Consider the following 16060-nt stretch of genomic DNA (forward strand, 5'->3'; position numbering starts at 1 on the left):
GTTTGTTCTTGGTGGCTGTTCCATATTTGGTGTCGGGTTTCATCACAAGTTGGTGTGGTTCGTATCAGTTTCCTTGCTCCAATCCAGTAAATGTTTCAAATGAACTTGCCTTCTTTTTATATAAAGTTTCAATTGGTGCTAAAATTGATTTGGCTGACATGATTTGGGAGCAAATTGTTTCTCTTAGAAAGGGCAAGAAACCTAGGCTCAATCTTATCTTTCCTCATTTAACCTATAAGATTTTATCTTATCAAGAGGAATTGATTCTTGAGAATGAATCAATTGAGATGCCTGATGTTGGAACCACTTTCAAAGTTCCAGAGAAGCCTCCTCTATGAAAAACTGTTAAGAAAAAGTCTCGGTCTGCTTCCCCTGGTGTTACTGATGAACTTGCTGCTGCATCTGCTTCCACTTCTGCTCCTACATAAATGGCTGAATTCAACTTGCGTTTGGAAAGAATGGAGACAAATCAAGCCTTACTTCTCAGGAGGATGGACAGCATCATGAAATTCTTCTGATCCAATGATGATGAATAAGTGGTCCATTTTTTATCTCTTGATTTTTATTTGTGTGTGATTGAACTATTATGACTTTATTCATGTTTTTTTTTTTTTTGGTTACCTTTGGCTCCTTGATAGACAAAAAGAGAGAGTAGTATTTATTATTTTTGGATTTTTGGATTTTGTGTTACAACTCTGGACCCTTGTTTTAGGGTGAGTTGGTTTGTTTGTGGTTTGTGCACTTTTCCATTTAAGAAGTTGCTTTATTTTCGGTTTGTAAGCTTTTCCGTCCAAAAAAAGTTCTTTATTTTATGTGTTAGAGTGCTTTCATGCAAGGGGAGTATTTTATATACTCTTTTATCTTTAAAAAGCTATTCGCTTTGGTTCCTAACACTTGATGCAGGTTTTCTCATAATAAAATATTTTGTCAATCAAAGTGCCAAAGGGGGAGATTGTTACTTCTATTTTTGGCATATTTAATTGAAAAAAATATTTTATTATTTATTATTATTTTCGGCTGGAGTATTTAAAATGGTTTCCTAATTTTGTGTATTCAAACTTGGAAGGAAAGTTATCTAGCTTTCCTATTTATGGAAATTGTGGTAAAAATGATAAGTTTGATTACACAATTAATTCTTATCTAACCAGCTGGTATATTCTGATCTTGTGTGAGTTTCCTATTTTCTTAGATCAGATTTCTTAAAGAGAAAACCGGAGCTAAACTTTTCTATAAAAGGAAAGTTGTACTTACTGCCCACGATTCTGTAGGTACAGAAATGGAAATTCCTGTGCTGATTGAAGATTTATTTTAGGGAATTTTCTAGTGGGTTGGGATCTTGTTCAGACTGTGTGTAAGCTGTCAATAAAGTGTATATTGATTATAAATACACCTTATAGCAGCTAGGTTTAGTACCTCTCTTGTATCTTTAAATTTCACTCATATCTTTAGAAAAGAGAGTCTTTGTTTTGTAGAGAAGAGTTGTTCGACTCTTACTCTTTTTATTTGTAGTTTGTATTGTCTTGAGTCTATATTCAAGTCTACAACGAAGAAGAACATCAGTGCTACCTTCAGGAGAAGGTTTTACAAAGTTTTCGGAAGATTGCTTTTCAAGTCTTGCATCGAGAGGATTCAAGCCCTCAACCTTCGGGAGAAGGTTTTACAAAGCTTTTGGGAGATAGCTTTTCAAGTCTTGCATGAGGAGGATTCAAGCACTCTTCAAGGTGATCGAAGGCATTTCGAGCTCTTAGAGTTTTATCAAGATTCGATTAGTAGGTGGAATACATCAAGCTTGCGGCATAAAATAAGAGGGAGTCTATTTATGCATAAGTCAATTTCTTTGTATTATTGAGACCGATCTAATGAATCTTATCTCTGTACGTGGCCCCATGGACTAGTAACAATCTGAAAGGATTGTTGAAACCACGTACAAAAACCTTGTGTTACTTTTCTGCATTGTTTGTTTTTCTAGTTTCTTATGGAGTTATAGAGTTGTCTTCTGTAACTACAGAAAAATATTTTCAGTACCAGTTTCATTATTCCGCATTTAATTAAATAATAAAACTCAGAATATTAAAATACGGAATTTTAAAATAAATGTTCATATTAATAGTTTTTCTTAAATATTACGAAATTAATACAAATATACTTTTATTTTATTTTTGTTAGAGAAAATATTGAGCCCTCAAAGATTAGAAAAAAATAAAATAAAAATATATTTTTGTAAAAAAAGAACTATTATATGATTTATAAAATTGTTATGAATAAATAATATATTTTGAGTTTAATAAAGACTAATATATATTTATGTAAGGAATACCAATAATATTTATATATTACAAAATAAATGTGCGTTTTAATAGTTTTTTTAAAAAAAATATGTTACAAAATTAATGTAAACATACTTTTATTTTATTTTTGTTGGATAAAATGTTAAGCTTTTAAAAATTAGAAAAAATAAATAAAAATGATAGAGAATGCCACCTCTTTTAATGCTTTCCTATATGTATTAACTAGTAAACAAAGCCGCGCTTCGCGCGGTTTTAAAGCATGATTTCAATATATATATTTAATATCATATTTATTTAATTAATTATAATTTTTTAAAATATATATATAAAAAAATATATAATGAAAGTGAGAAATTTATACATTTTTGAAAAAAAATTATATTTATAAAGTTATATTTGTATAACTTGCTTTATATTTATGAAAAATTTTATTTTCACCGCATAAAATTATAAATGCACCCCAATATTAAAAAAAATATAAACTAAAAATAGTTTTAGAAAATTAGTGTTAATATTTTTTTAGATTTTTTTTTTTTACATTATTTTGTGTTAATTTCTTTGTCTATTATACTCATATTATATCATATTTTTTTTTGTTCTAAATTATGCACATTTCTTTATTTATTTTTCATAATATTTAAAATATAATTTATTTTTATTTTCTTAGTATATTTTTTAAGAATATGAAAAATGAAGGATATTTTTTAAAAAAATTTAGCATAAACTAAAAATATATATTTTATATAAAATAAAATATTTCTTATTTCTTTTTTTCAAATTTTTATACATAAAAATAAGGAACTACGAATACATGAACAATTACTTAGATACTACACTTTAGAATTCAGATCAAGAATTATTTTATGTAACTCATTTCTGATACAAGTATTACATATGTAATTTATTATAAAAATGTACATTAAACTAAAAGTACAATAGTTATATTTCATAAATATGATAATTAATCGAATTTAACACTTTGAAATTCAACTTCAAAAATTTATTTTGTCTAACTCTTCTTTTATACAAATATTTTTTTATGTAACAAATTATTTTGTAATACACTATATAAACAACTTAAATATTTTTTTATAATTAATGAAAAATCAAAAAATAATTAATTACACATACAATTGTTATTTATATAGATTTACTATTAACTAATAAATTCAAATTATTATTGATATACATATATCATGATACTAATTCTTAAGGTATCAAATATATATATATATATATGTACATTTTTGTAACTATTCTAGTAAATAAATTTTTAACATTCTTTTTGTCAACAATTAAATAATTGATTAAAATTGCATCTTAATACTTTTTTCTTAATGATAATTGCTATTTAGTGAAATGGTATTAAGGCAAATAGTATTTACGCACATTATATATATTGTAGTACTTACATATATTAATTAAACAAATAAAATAGTAAAACGAAATTATAATATCAAATTAAGATAATTTTTATTGGTCACTAATATTTTTTTTTTCAAAAAATATATAGTTAAAAATAAATTTATGTTTCGGTCTCTAAAATACATTTTATTTAAATAATATTTTTTATAAAGCACTTTTCTTTTTACGAATGCACATATATTAATAATAAATTTCTATTATAATGAAATGTGGCTCATTAATTTATGTTAATGATTGATATTCTTATATGTTACATATATATATAAACTATTATTTTTTTTTATTATAATGTAGTTATTATGGTTGTAATTATATATATTTTTTTTCAAGGGATGAGCTATAAGTTTTAAAAAAAATATTTTACCAATTTTTTTTATAGTTATCTATTTTTTTTTTCTATCTTCACATTAATTATTATGTTACTTTTATATTTTTTTTACCAAAATATTATTATTTATTATTGTTAGGATAGGATATAAATTAAAAATATAAATTACCAAAAAAATATATTTTAATATATATATTTATATATACCTCATCTCATTTTCTAAATGTTCTAAATATTTTTCTCCATGTCTAAAACACACAACAATAAAGTATTTTTTATTATTAATAATTTCAAAACTATGATGAAAAATATCATATATTGACCTAAGAAAATAAAAACAACAACAACAGTAACAAAATATCTACTTCAAGCGATTAAAAAAGTATACATACTTCATCATATAAAAACCAAATAAAATATTCTTAGAAGATAAGAATATGCAAGAAACTAATTGAAGGTCATTAATAATAATAGAATATATACACATACACGTACAAATAGAGTTACAAACAACAAAATAAACGAATAAAATATTAAAAATAACACCCATACATATTTAGGAGACATGGACAAAGAGAAAAGATTAATACAAAGAGAGACATATGATGAAAATAAAAAATCAAGAGAAGATATATTTATATATAAGAAGCATAATGAACAAAAACTGAATCTAAATACATATGCATGTAAAGATAGTTTTAGTGATAATCGTTCAAATCAAAATAAAAAAATTACCATATAGTTTTGTTGCAAAATATTCATTGGAGAAACTTGTCAATGAATAACTATTTCCAAATAATCTGAAAATAAAACATCAAGAATTAGGAATAACAATAAAAAAGAATAATCTTAAAATATGAATAGTCATTGTCGTGTAATATGAACATAGAGCATCAAAATTAGAAAGGAGAAAAAAAAAACATAACAAAAACTTCAAAATTATGAGTGGATACAAAACTTCAACTTGAGTATAGGACATTATATATAGACATAAATCAATAAGAACAATGCAAAGAAAACAAATAGTTTTTTTTTTATTATTTAATGGAAGAATATGAATAGTTTTAATAATTAAATGTATAATAAATATAAATAATATTTTTTAATGAAGGAATACAAAAATTTTTAATATTTAATAGTGAAATCTTAATATAAACATAAATGAAAAGAATTAAACAAAGAATATAAATAGTTTTTTTTTTGTTACAAACTTTTATTTTTATGTAATAATAAAAACTCTAAATAATAAGAAAAATGAAGATATTAGAAAAAATATATATATAATAAAAAAAGCTCATATGCATTACCACATCACCTTCCTATACCATTCTCCTTTATTATTATTATTATTATTATTATTATTATTATTATTATTATTATTATTGATAGAAAGAGTAAAAGATGATGATAATTACAATTTATAATTGTATTATATTATTATTATTAATTGATAGAAAAATAATTTATTCCTAAGAGATTGTTCATATTCATAATAATTGTTATTAAATTATTAGGTAACTTATTATGTGTTGTAACTTACTTATTAAAAGCTATTATTAATTAGTTGTTATCATATTTTATATTTTAATAGAGAAAATAGAATATCAAAAGAAGATGATACCATTTTTTAAAAAAATAGTTAAATAGCTATAAACTAATTTGAGAGCGCCACATCATCTTTTTGAAATTCTCCTTTATATATATAGATATTGATGTCATATAAGTAATTAATTAGAGTCGAATATAATAATAAAAAATCAGAAAAATTACAAAACAAAAAAAATATACACAATGTTGAAAAGATAGTAATTTAAAATTGTTAGAGTTGACTTACATGATTTTTTTTTCTTTCTTTCTTTTTTTAATTATTATTTTTATTTTTTTTTGAAAATGAGAGTCAAATAGAATAAAAAAGGTATAATACATTACCTAATCTTTTTTTTTTGCTTGTTCTTTTTTTCACTTTGCATATATAAGTACATTTTTTAGATTTACTCAAAATATGATAAAAAAGTATTTAGTTTTAAAAATATAGAATACTACATGCCCGAAAATTATTTTGTTTAATAGAGAGAAAATGTAAATAATGCTTTCCAATTTATAATAATTACTTTCCTATATATCATAAAGTAATAAATTATTTTTATATTAATATATCATACATTAGTAATTAAATGTAGTTATAAGTTACCCTATTATTAATTAATAATAATAGATGTGAATGGGAGTTACTCTATTGATAATAATAATAGATATTTAGTTAAAATTATTATTGAAAAAATAAATAAATGATAAAAATTAAGAAAATAAAGAATAGGATAGAAAACACATATAGATTGCCACCTCAACTCCCTAATGCTTTCCTTTATATATATTGATTGATGATATTGATAATATTAAAGATTATAGAAATTAATTTCATAATAGATATCAATTAATATAAAAAAAGAGACTTACTATATTCTACAATAATATTAATGTTGATTACAAAAATGAATTATATATTTTTAATTTTAGAGGTTATGATTAAAATTAATGATTAAAGCTAAGTTACATTATATTAATAATATATAGATATATAATTAAAATAAATAATGTAAAAAATCATAAAATAAAAAGTGACATTCTATTTTACCATGTTAATGTTAATTACAATAATGAATAAATATTTTTAATATGAGAGGTTTTGGAGTTTAAAATTATAAAACATTAAAATTAAAATTTAGTGGTTTTTTCATTTTTACACTTTGAAATAATTTTTTTTGCATTTTTACAGAATTCTACATAAAAAACCTCTATTGCAACTAGCGCTGCAACCTAAATCGCAACAAAAAATTATATAGCAACCCACATAAAAACTATGGGAGAAACCACTTTAGAAACCCAAACCGTAAATTTAAAAATAGAAAAAGTTAAAAAAATAATATATAGAATAATTTCTCTATATTTTATGTATATATAGATGTATAATAAAAGTAATAGTGTGAAAAAGCCATAAAATAGAAGTAGAAAATGTCATAGCACCTCTTCAAAGTAAATTCTCTTTTACATATGTATAGATATATATATCTTCATATATTAAAAGTGCCTATCTAACGGCAATTCTTGGTTTAACAGAATATACTTTAAAAACAAAAGAATATTCTGTTAACTTTAACGGAGAAGAATCAAAATACATTTTTAAAATTAACACTGTTAATTAGTATATTTGATACTAATTAAATCGAATCATCGTTAACCATTTTTCTCTATCATTCTTCTCTAAATTTGTTATCGATTCCAATCCCAAAAGCCCTATCAAAAGGTGCGATTCCAGCTGCTGCAATAATATGTGCGACTGAACAAGCGGAGGTCTATGAAATCAGAAACCCAAAGGTGCGATCGACTACAGCTACGACAATGGGTGCGACTAAACGGGCAAAGGTCTATATGAACGGGCTGAACCCTCTTCGTTGCTGCGATCGATTCCAGGTATTATATATATAATATCAATATACATATGAAAGAATGTATATATTACCCTATTTTAAAGGTGAATTACCTTTTCGATGATTGCAGTGAGACTTTGCTTAAGGTAAAGCAAGCTTTTTTCATCGAAAGCTAACATAAATGCCGCTACGAAGCTTTCTTGGGTTTCCAGTTTCGCGATTGGGACGAAGAAATGGGTTTTCGATGTGGGAATTGGGATTTTAGCAGCCTCGATTGTTGCGATTTCAGGTGGGCAAAGGTTGAAACTCTCAACATTTTTGAACCACCATAAATAAATCTCAATCTCAGTGGGCAAAGGTTTGATTTTTCTTCTTCTCGATTTTTCATTCTTTACCCCAATTATTGTATTGATTCTTCAGTTGCTGGAGCATGTAAGTTATTTTTGAAATTTTAGAAATCAAAACACTAAATTTTGTTTCTGAAATTTTTGCTTCGGTATTATTTCTGGGGAAAAGAAATTAAATCTTGTGCTTTTTAACTGTTTGAGAATAATGTCCATTGCATGTTTCCCTTTTTTAATTTTTGTCAACATACATATATATGCATAAAGCTCTTTATCTAATTAAAGTGAAACTCATAAATTTCAGGTGGCTTTTGATATAGCCATGGCCGAACACAAACGTTTAAGCAACCAAATAATTGTATCAAGCTATGTAAATGGTAGCAAACTCTCATCAGAAAAACTTAGAACCTTATTGCTTGTATGCAATCCACTGGAGCTAATGTTATCAAACTAATAGTTGAAGTGCATAATATCATAGATGTAGCTCCAATTTTCCATTTGCTTACTCATTGTCAGGTAAATTAGAAAATAGAGAAACTTTGTTTAAATTTTCTTATTTTCCATTAACACCAATTTATTCATTTTTCAATGATGAAAATTAGGTGCCATTAATTGCTACTGCAGTGGGCAGCAGAGGTCTTATAAGCCAACTTTTGGCACCTAAGTTTGGTGAATTTTTAGTGTATGGTTATCTAAAAAGCCACCCTATTCCTGGCTTACCAACTTTGGTTAGCCTTAAACAAATTTATGAGCTTGAACATGTAAATGAGTACACAAAAATCTTTGGCCTTATTTCAAATCCTGTTGGTCATAGTAAAGGTCCTATTCTACACAACCCTGCTCTGAGACATATTGGATACAATGGAATTTATGTTCCCATGATGATTGATAATGTCAATGAATTCTTTCAAACTTACACAAGCATGGACTTTGCTGGTTTCAGGTATACTCGAGCTATCGAATTTATTTACTTAAAATAAATCTATAATGGCCTTCATGTTCTAAACCAGACCTTATTTTAGTTGTTGGCCTTTTATAGTTTATACTCATAACAACCACATTGTTGTTTTTCCTTGTCCATTAAATCTTGGTTGGTTTAGATGAATAAAGCTTGGATGATTCTGGAGAATGCGACTCAAGGGACTTTAAATAACAAGTTACATGGGTAAACATCTTTAGTTATTTAAATGTGTGTACAATTATGGATCTAGCAATGATATTGTGTTGACCCTTTTAACTTGCATTGACTTAGATTGGGGTTGCATCTCTTAGCTGGGGTAAAGCCATCTGAGATGTTTTTGAAGTCTATACCTAAGGAGGTCACAACTGTCGAAGTCACCTACCCTTCAAGGTTTCTTTCTTGCATTGCCTAAAAATCCACTTTTCTTCTAATTTTTGTCGTGTGGAAAATAAATTTAGGCTATGTTTGGATCTTGCATTTTACCACAGAAACAATTTATGTGGGAAAAAAAATAGAGATAAAATGGTGGAACTTGTTTTATACACTTATAAATTTTCTAAATTTTATAATACATTTAAATTTAAATTTTTCTGAATTTTGAATTCAAACACGAGAAAAGAAAAATCTTTCTAAATTCATTTTTTCCCGGGCTAATGTTGCAAAGGGACACTGTAGATTGAAGAAGATTCTGATAAAGCTGTCTTAATTGGTGCTCTTAGAGTGCTGGTGTATTATCTTTTATGTGGAAATTTATGTGTTTTGAGGAATCTAATGAGGAATTTAAACGAGCCTATATTGGCCAGATTGTGAATTTGGGCAGAAAAATACACTTCAGAGTCCAACTTTTAATTTGATCAAAACAAAGACTTTAGAGTTGAGTGGCACAATGATTATCCCTCTTCTGCTTTTTCTTAGAGGTTTAACCGTTTTAATACTATTTGCAATTGTTGTCTAAATGGTTCTTATGCCTCTTGAAATCCATTCTTGTGGTGGTCAATAAGTTTAGGTTTCCTTCCTAAAGTTTGCGAATTGTGGCTATCCGTTACTTTCCTTTGTTTGTCTAAGTACTAGATTTGATTTTGTTTCAGCTTTGGTAAGGACTGAGAACAGAATGTTGCATGAAATAAATTATTCTTGATTATTGTACCCTATTCATCACTAAAGAAGTTTTAGTTTAGAGAGATGCTACTGCAATGGTTGCTTATTATATCAATGTGTGACAATGATTGGTAGTGTTGCTTCAATTGGCTATTCCTTGGTTGCAGGTGGACATGGTAACTCCTATGTCCTCACAATTAACATATGAGGGGTTTTTAAATGAGGTAAGTTACTATAGCTGGAGTGTGGCAGTATTTTACTTATTAAATAACTTTTATGCGGTATGATTTGACTAGAAATATTTACGAGCAAAAGAGATGCTGATGATACGAGCAAAACAAGCACATGTTGTAAATCTTTAGTTGGTCATGTGATATTCATTCTCACTGTTCTTGTTTAACCAGCATGTAAACTAATTCATGATTCTTTTCTCTTTCCAATTAGTCTGATTGGTGATATTTTTCTCTGTTATCTTTCTCTCAGATAATCTATATTCTATTTGATATTAAATACCTAGTTCTGGCAGCAGAACATTTAGTATTACGTATGTTTTATCTTTTCATTTAGTATTACGTATTGTTTGCAGAAAGCATACTATTGGATTGAAGCTGAAATCATATTAAAAATATCAACCAAGATTTTTTTACATGTCGTGTGATTTTTGTAATAAGGAACTTATGTTCTACAACGACAATGAAGAAACAGATTGTGAAAATCCAAAATGCAGAAAAAGATGTATTCTTACACCACGGTAAGCACATCATAACTAAATTCATATTTGAACTTATTTGATATTCATACTAATCGTTACATATTCTGTATAAATTATTAGTGCAGGGACATATGTACAACTCGACGATGGTACCGAGTTGCTAGATGTTGTGATGTTGCAGAAAACATATTCTCATGTACTGCAGTTCAATTAAAATCATATTGGGACGAGGTAAATATAAAAAATAAATATGTAAAATTTATACATTTTCATAAATAGAAATATATTAAAACTTATTACTAATTATTCTTACAGAAACATAAGTTGTTTGTCCAAAAAAATTACGGAGCAATTATCAGCCAAAAAATGGAGAATTCAGTTGTATGTAGATCCAAAACGAACAATGAGTTCAAAGTACAATCAATTCACCATTCAAGCAGCTGAACCAATGGAAGATTAGGCAGAAGTTTCACTATACTCTTTTTAGTTTTACTAATAATATTCCATATATTAAGAATTTTTTTTAATTTTTTTTTTTCTATTTTAAGATCGCACATTCACTTTAATTTTTGTGTTCATAATGTTTGCTTTAAAATCTGCAAAACTTATGACTTGTTCCTCCAAATTTTTTATAAGTAAATAATAAGTATTATTTAGTTATGACTTATATATACCCAAATTTATTTGAATAACCAATTATAATAGCACAAATATTACTTTAATAAAACAAATCATTCATATGATCATACCTTCACATACAATCTAAATAAGACAAAATAAAAAAACTTAAACTTTACCTAAAACTAATATTTACGTGCCTCGGCACGTAACTCCTACCTAGTGTATATTAAAAGTGTCTATCTAATGGCATTTCTTGGTTTAACAGAATATACCTTAAAAATAAAAAAAAAATATTCTGTTAAATTTAACGATGTTAATAGGTTTAATCTCCCGTTAATAAATAAACCCAATAATTAAACCCAAAAAAATTAAATAATCTTTTTTTTAAAATTAAACAATCATTTATTTAAATTACTGTTAATTTTTTTTATTTTTTATTTTGAATAAGCTGGATATTTAAATTATTGTACCACTTCTTTCTCTACGAAGAGGAATGTTCGTCATTATTACTTACCTCATTCATATTTTTAATCATTAAATCAAAATTTTGTGTTTGTATGTTATATCTTAAGGCAGTACCAAGCTCACATTAGCAGACTCAACGCCTACGATCGCTACAAGAAATTTATTAAAGATTACGGTGAGATCAGACCCTTTTGTTTTTGTTGGATTTACATAGTATTAAAATGCTCAAGTTTTAATTTTTATTGTTAATTTAATTTGGATTCGAATTATACACAAATACTGAGCTTTGTATCTGTGGGTTCCTTGTGTCCTAAAGAAAAAGAATGGCGAACATTCCTCTTTGTAGAGAAAGAAGTGGGCTACAGTCATCCTTAAATAATCATATAACTCACTAATTTTAGAATTATTTGTATCAGTAATGTCTGCAACTGGAGACTATTAAATACTAGACCAACATTCCTCCAGTCTTAACCTCCTAATATTCTACACTTGGCCATCCTTCTTCCTCAGCAAAGCTCTTATTTGAAGACCAAAGCTTGGTATTTATCCTTATGTGTCTGTCTATACCAACATTTCAAATTATTATTTTCTATTTTATTACTGTGTACTAAATTACTCTTTTCTCTATTTGTCGCAACATGTATTATAAGTTCATAGCCGGAACAGGTATTATTAATTTCATATCATATTTCACACTTGTTTCCCCATTCAAAAAGACCTATCTTTCGATCTTGCTAATTTCTTCTCTCTAGGGTACACTGCCACTGTTTTGCTCAATAACCATAAATTATCGAACTTGCTCGGAGAGCTTCAGGTACTCTTTTAATTTTTTTGTTATTATTCTTAATTTCAAATTTAGCTTCGTATGTTGTTAAATTATTGAAGCTTACGTGTTTGTTAATCTACTTTCTTCTTAAACAAAAACCACTAGAACTTATATAAAACTAATATTTACGTGGCTCGCCACGTAACTCTGATCTAGTATATATATAAATATAAATATAGATAAATAGAATAGATGGTATTAGTATTTGAAAATTTCTATATAATTTATTATCTTTAGTTATCAAGTTATAATAAAGTTACTATGATTACATTATAACTAGTGAAGTAATGAAATTGAGGAAAAGATTATTGATTTTAGCATACTATGAAACTTGACCCAAACAATCGGTTTCAATACCATATTATGCCACTGTCTACAATCTCAAAAAGCAGCAGGAATCCCACCCTTTCTGGGATCACTCACTGCCACAAGCTTTCCAAGATCTTGAGCTATGAGCTGGCAGATAGTCCCACCACCAAGGCCTTGTAAGACATGACCCTTCTTCTTAAGGGCTTCTCTTATATTTGCAGGAACTTCAAAGTGGTCTCCAATCACAGTTGTCCAATTCTCATAGCTAACAACATTGGGTATCAGCTGCTCAAACATAAATAATCGTATTTCATCAATGCATGGTAATGGGGTTGAAAGTCCAATGGATTAGTATACATAACAACTAATCAATACAAGTTTTAATGAAAACCTGATGATAGATCCTTGGAGCCATGACAGAGGACAGAGGGTTCATTCTCTTGACAAAATGATTCAAAAGAACCTCACCAACTGCTGCAAATATAAAGGCTCCACCACTGGCACCTAATGCTGCTTTAAGTTTATTATCCTGTCAAAACAAATAAAAAGTGTATAATCTTGCTTTGTGTGTTTGATCACAACTCTCTCAAGTGTGCTGATTTTGAAAGGTGCAATTTCTTGATCATTTCTTTAGTTAATGTTTTGTAATTCTGTTTCAATTCATTCTTGATCATTGCCTTTATTTGGTTTCTACTACTACATTTCTTGTTTGTTTATGATTCTTGATAAGTGTTAAGTCACCACATATTTTTCTTTCATGTAAAATTTTCTCAATGAACTACTAAATAACCAAAAGCTATTCATCATTCTGCTAACTAATAATGAAGCATTCTTAATGGGATCTGTCCCAAATTTTTAGAGACATACCTTTACAATTATAGTAGGTGACATGGATGACAAGGGTCTTTTTCCTGGCCTGATAAAATTAGCCGGAGCGGGTGGTCGGACACCTTTAGTGACATTTGTTGGGATGGAGAAATCATCCATTTCATTGTTTAAGATTATTCCTGTACTTGGTGATAGTATTTTTGAGCCAAAATATGCATTCACTGTGGTAGTCATTGAGATTGCATTTCTTTGATAATCAATGATAGATAGATGACTGGTACCATGATCATGGATCTGATTCCACCTGTTGGACAACAAAACATTCCCAATCCAATGAAAAAGTAACCTTACAAATCCCAACTAAAGCTTACAATTCAGCATAAGATTAGCAAATGAAACCAACTTACTTGCCACCATAATGGTTAGGATTAAAAGTTCTGTTGTCATTTATGTCTTTCCTTAGTTTTGCAGCAAACTTAGGAGAAAGCATATCAGATATAACACTAGACACATTAACAAAGTCTGGATCACCCATGTTCATTCTCACAGCAAATGTATGTTTTAGAGCTTCAATTTCTCTATGGACCCCAAGAGAGCCAGAGATTCCAGAAGGAAATCCATATTGGGAAAGAATGTTCAGCATCTGTTAAGGGCAAAGACACTGTTGTAATTTATTACAAGAAAAATTTCTATCTGTAAACAAGAGAAAATTAAATGAAATGAAACAATAACATAACATAACATAACATAAACAGAGAAGAGAGAGAAGATCTTTACTAGTATCATTGGAGGACCCCCAGAAGGAGGAGGCATGGCAAGTAATTTGGTCCCCATAACATCAACAGAAATTGGCCTTTTCACCTTAACTTGATAACTTTGCAAGTCTTTCATTTTCACTATCCCTCCAGCCTTTTGAATATCTCTAACTAGATTTAATCCTATTGATCCATTATAAAAGGCCTCTATGCCAAAATCTGCAATCTTTCTTAGTGTTTGAGCTAGTTTCTTATTACGGCAAATATCACCTGCCTTCAAGAGATTACCATTTGATGTAAAAACACTCTGAAGTCCTTTATCTTCAAAGATATCTGATTTTGATGCAATCAACTGCATTTCAAGATACAATGACACCTTGAATCCCAATCGAGCAAGGCGCTCAGCTGGCCTTACGAGCCTCGCCCATGGAAGCTTCCCATATTGTTTCCACGCCTTATAAAGCCCTGCAAGCTCTCCTGGAACTGCTATGGAGAGACCACCTTTAGCTTTAAGAGTTTCATTGCCAGCATACATGTCCTGTCAAAAACAAAGGTCTTCATTATGATTATCAACTTACAATCCTAACGATCTATTAATTGTACAAAAGAGAGAAATTGAAGGAGTGACCTCAGAAGCAAGCATGGGAGCAGTTTCTCTCATATCATACACTTGTGCCTTTCCAGTGGCTAGCCTTAAATTCATGAAAGCTCCTCCACCAATGCCACTTGAAGCCGGACTCACCACCCCCAAACACAGAGCAGCAGCCACCGCAGCATCCACAACATGGCCTCCCTCGCGTAGAACTTGAGTTCCAATTCGGGAACATCGGCCATGATCAGTGGCAACAGCTCCATGATGTGCAACAATTACCTCTCGTCTGTGTTTGTGTTTGGTCGAACTATTATCAATACTCGTTGCATTAAGGCTCGTACTACTTAGAAGAAGAATAAGTATGAGTGGGAGCAAAAGTTGTAGTGTAAAAGTATGCCAATGAGATGTATGAGCTGCATTTGAAGATGATAATAAACAACATGTTAACTCAAGAAGAAGGAGAACAAACAAACCATCAAGCAAAGAAGAAAAAACTTATAGATAACTTACACACTACCATCATTAAGCTCTAGAAGAGAATTCTTATGAAGAAAAAGAAAAATTGATTATAACTATAAAATGAGCAAAGGGAAGTTTTAAAATTATGGTTAGAAGAAATATGTGGATATGAGTTGATTTTATGAATTGTTGAAGACTCAAAGCTAAAAGGAAAAGAAGTTTTATTTTAAAAAAAACTTGCATATGGAAGAATGATGATTTGACAAATTAAGAATACTTGTAGAGTTTTAATCACATAGCTACTAAAGAACACTAAATGTCATGTGTTTTATGGTGTACTAAATTATATAAAAACTTATTGTCCCATACATGGATGGATCACATACATTATAGATGCTTATTAAATATTTGATTTTGATTAATTAATATGTTATGTTAAAAAAGTCAAAAACCATTAGCACTTTTGAACCATTAAAGTATTGCTTTCTTGATTAGAAAAGGAAATAAAGTTTAAGCTCTCTATTATTTTTCTGAAAGTAAAGGAATCATAAAGAAATTAGCAACCGTGGGCGAATGATTAGTGTATGTTATTGTCGATATTAATATACACCACTCTTTCTT

The 16060-nt window shown here is 28.1% G+C and overlaps 1 protein-coding gene and 1 long non-coding RNA gene across 16 annotated transcripts; one reads left to right on the forward strand and one right to left on the reverse strand.

Moving 5' to 3' along the window:
* The first annotated feature begins 7178 nt into the window (after nt 1-7178).
* Nucleotides 7179-13487, forward strand: LOC115708969 (uncharacterized). Of its 14 annotated transcripts, none has more exons than XR_009687341.1 (13): nt 7181-7512; nt 7600-7827; nt 8118-8329; nt 8416-8756; nt 8914-8978; nt 9066-9164; nt 10040-10096; nt 10459-10623; nt 10705-10815; nt 10900-12209; nt 12321-12336; nt 12423-12484; nt 13027-13164. It is a non-coding gene; the product is annotated as an uncharacterized LOC115708969 (long non-coding RNA). The 14 variants fall into 14 exon arrangements; XR_009687342.1 differs by having other exon boundaries at nt 7183-7512; nt 10900-11845; nt 12087-12209; nt 12321-12484; XR_009687343.1 differs by having other exon boundaries at nt 10900-12336.
* Nucleotides 12698-15939, reverse strand: LOC115715297 (putative inactive glutathione hydrolase 4). Of its 2 annotated transcripts, XM_030644149.2 has the most exons (7): nt 15491-15939; nt 15017-15393; nt 14411-14926; nt 14041-14276; nt 13673-13937; nt 13197-13334; nt 12698-13090 (listed from the first exon to the last, which is right to left on the reverse strand). In XM_030644149.2, exons 1-7 carry the CDS (start codon nt 15501-15503, stop codon nt 12878-12880), a joined length of 1758 nt encoding a protein of 585 aa, XP_030500009.2. In that variant the 5' UTR covers nt 15504-15939; the 3' UTR covers nt 12698-12877. The 2 variants fall into 2 exon arrangements, with proteins under 2 accessions (XP_030500009.2, XP_060970067.1); XM_061114084.1 differs by lacking the exons at nt 15017-15393; nt 15491-15939 and having other exon boundaries at nt 14041-14294; nt 14411-14536.
* Nucleotides 15940-16060: the final 121 nt, after the last annotated feature.

The sequence above is a fragment of the Cannabis sativa genome, chromosome 4 (genome assembly GCF_029168945.1).
Source record: "Cannabis sativa cultivar Pink pepper isolate KNU-18-1 chromosome 4, ASM2916894v1, whole genome shotgun sequence".
Lineage (NCBI taxonomy): Eukaryota > Viridiplantae > Streptophyta > Magnoliopsida > Rosales > Cannabaceae > Cannabis > Cannabis sativa.

What these genes read in the sequence shown, in the direction of transcription:
- LOC115715297 (XM_030644149.2), bottom strand. An exon ending in CTCCCATGCTTGCTTCTGAG is followed by an intron (nt 14,927 to 15,016) that starts GTCACTCCTTCA and finishes TGTTTTTGACAG; the next exon opens with GACATGTATGCTGGCAATGA. An exon ending in GGGGTCCTCCAATGATACTA is followed by an intron (nt 14,277 to 14,410) that starts GTAAAGATCTTC and finishes TGCCCTTAACAG; the next exon opens with ATGCTGAACATTCTTTCCCA.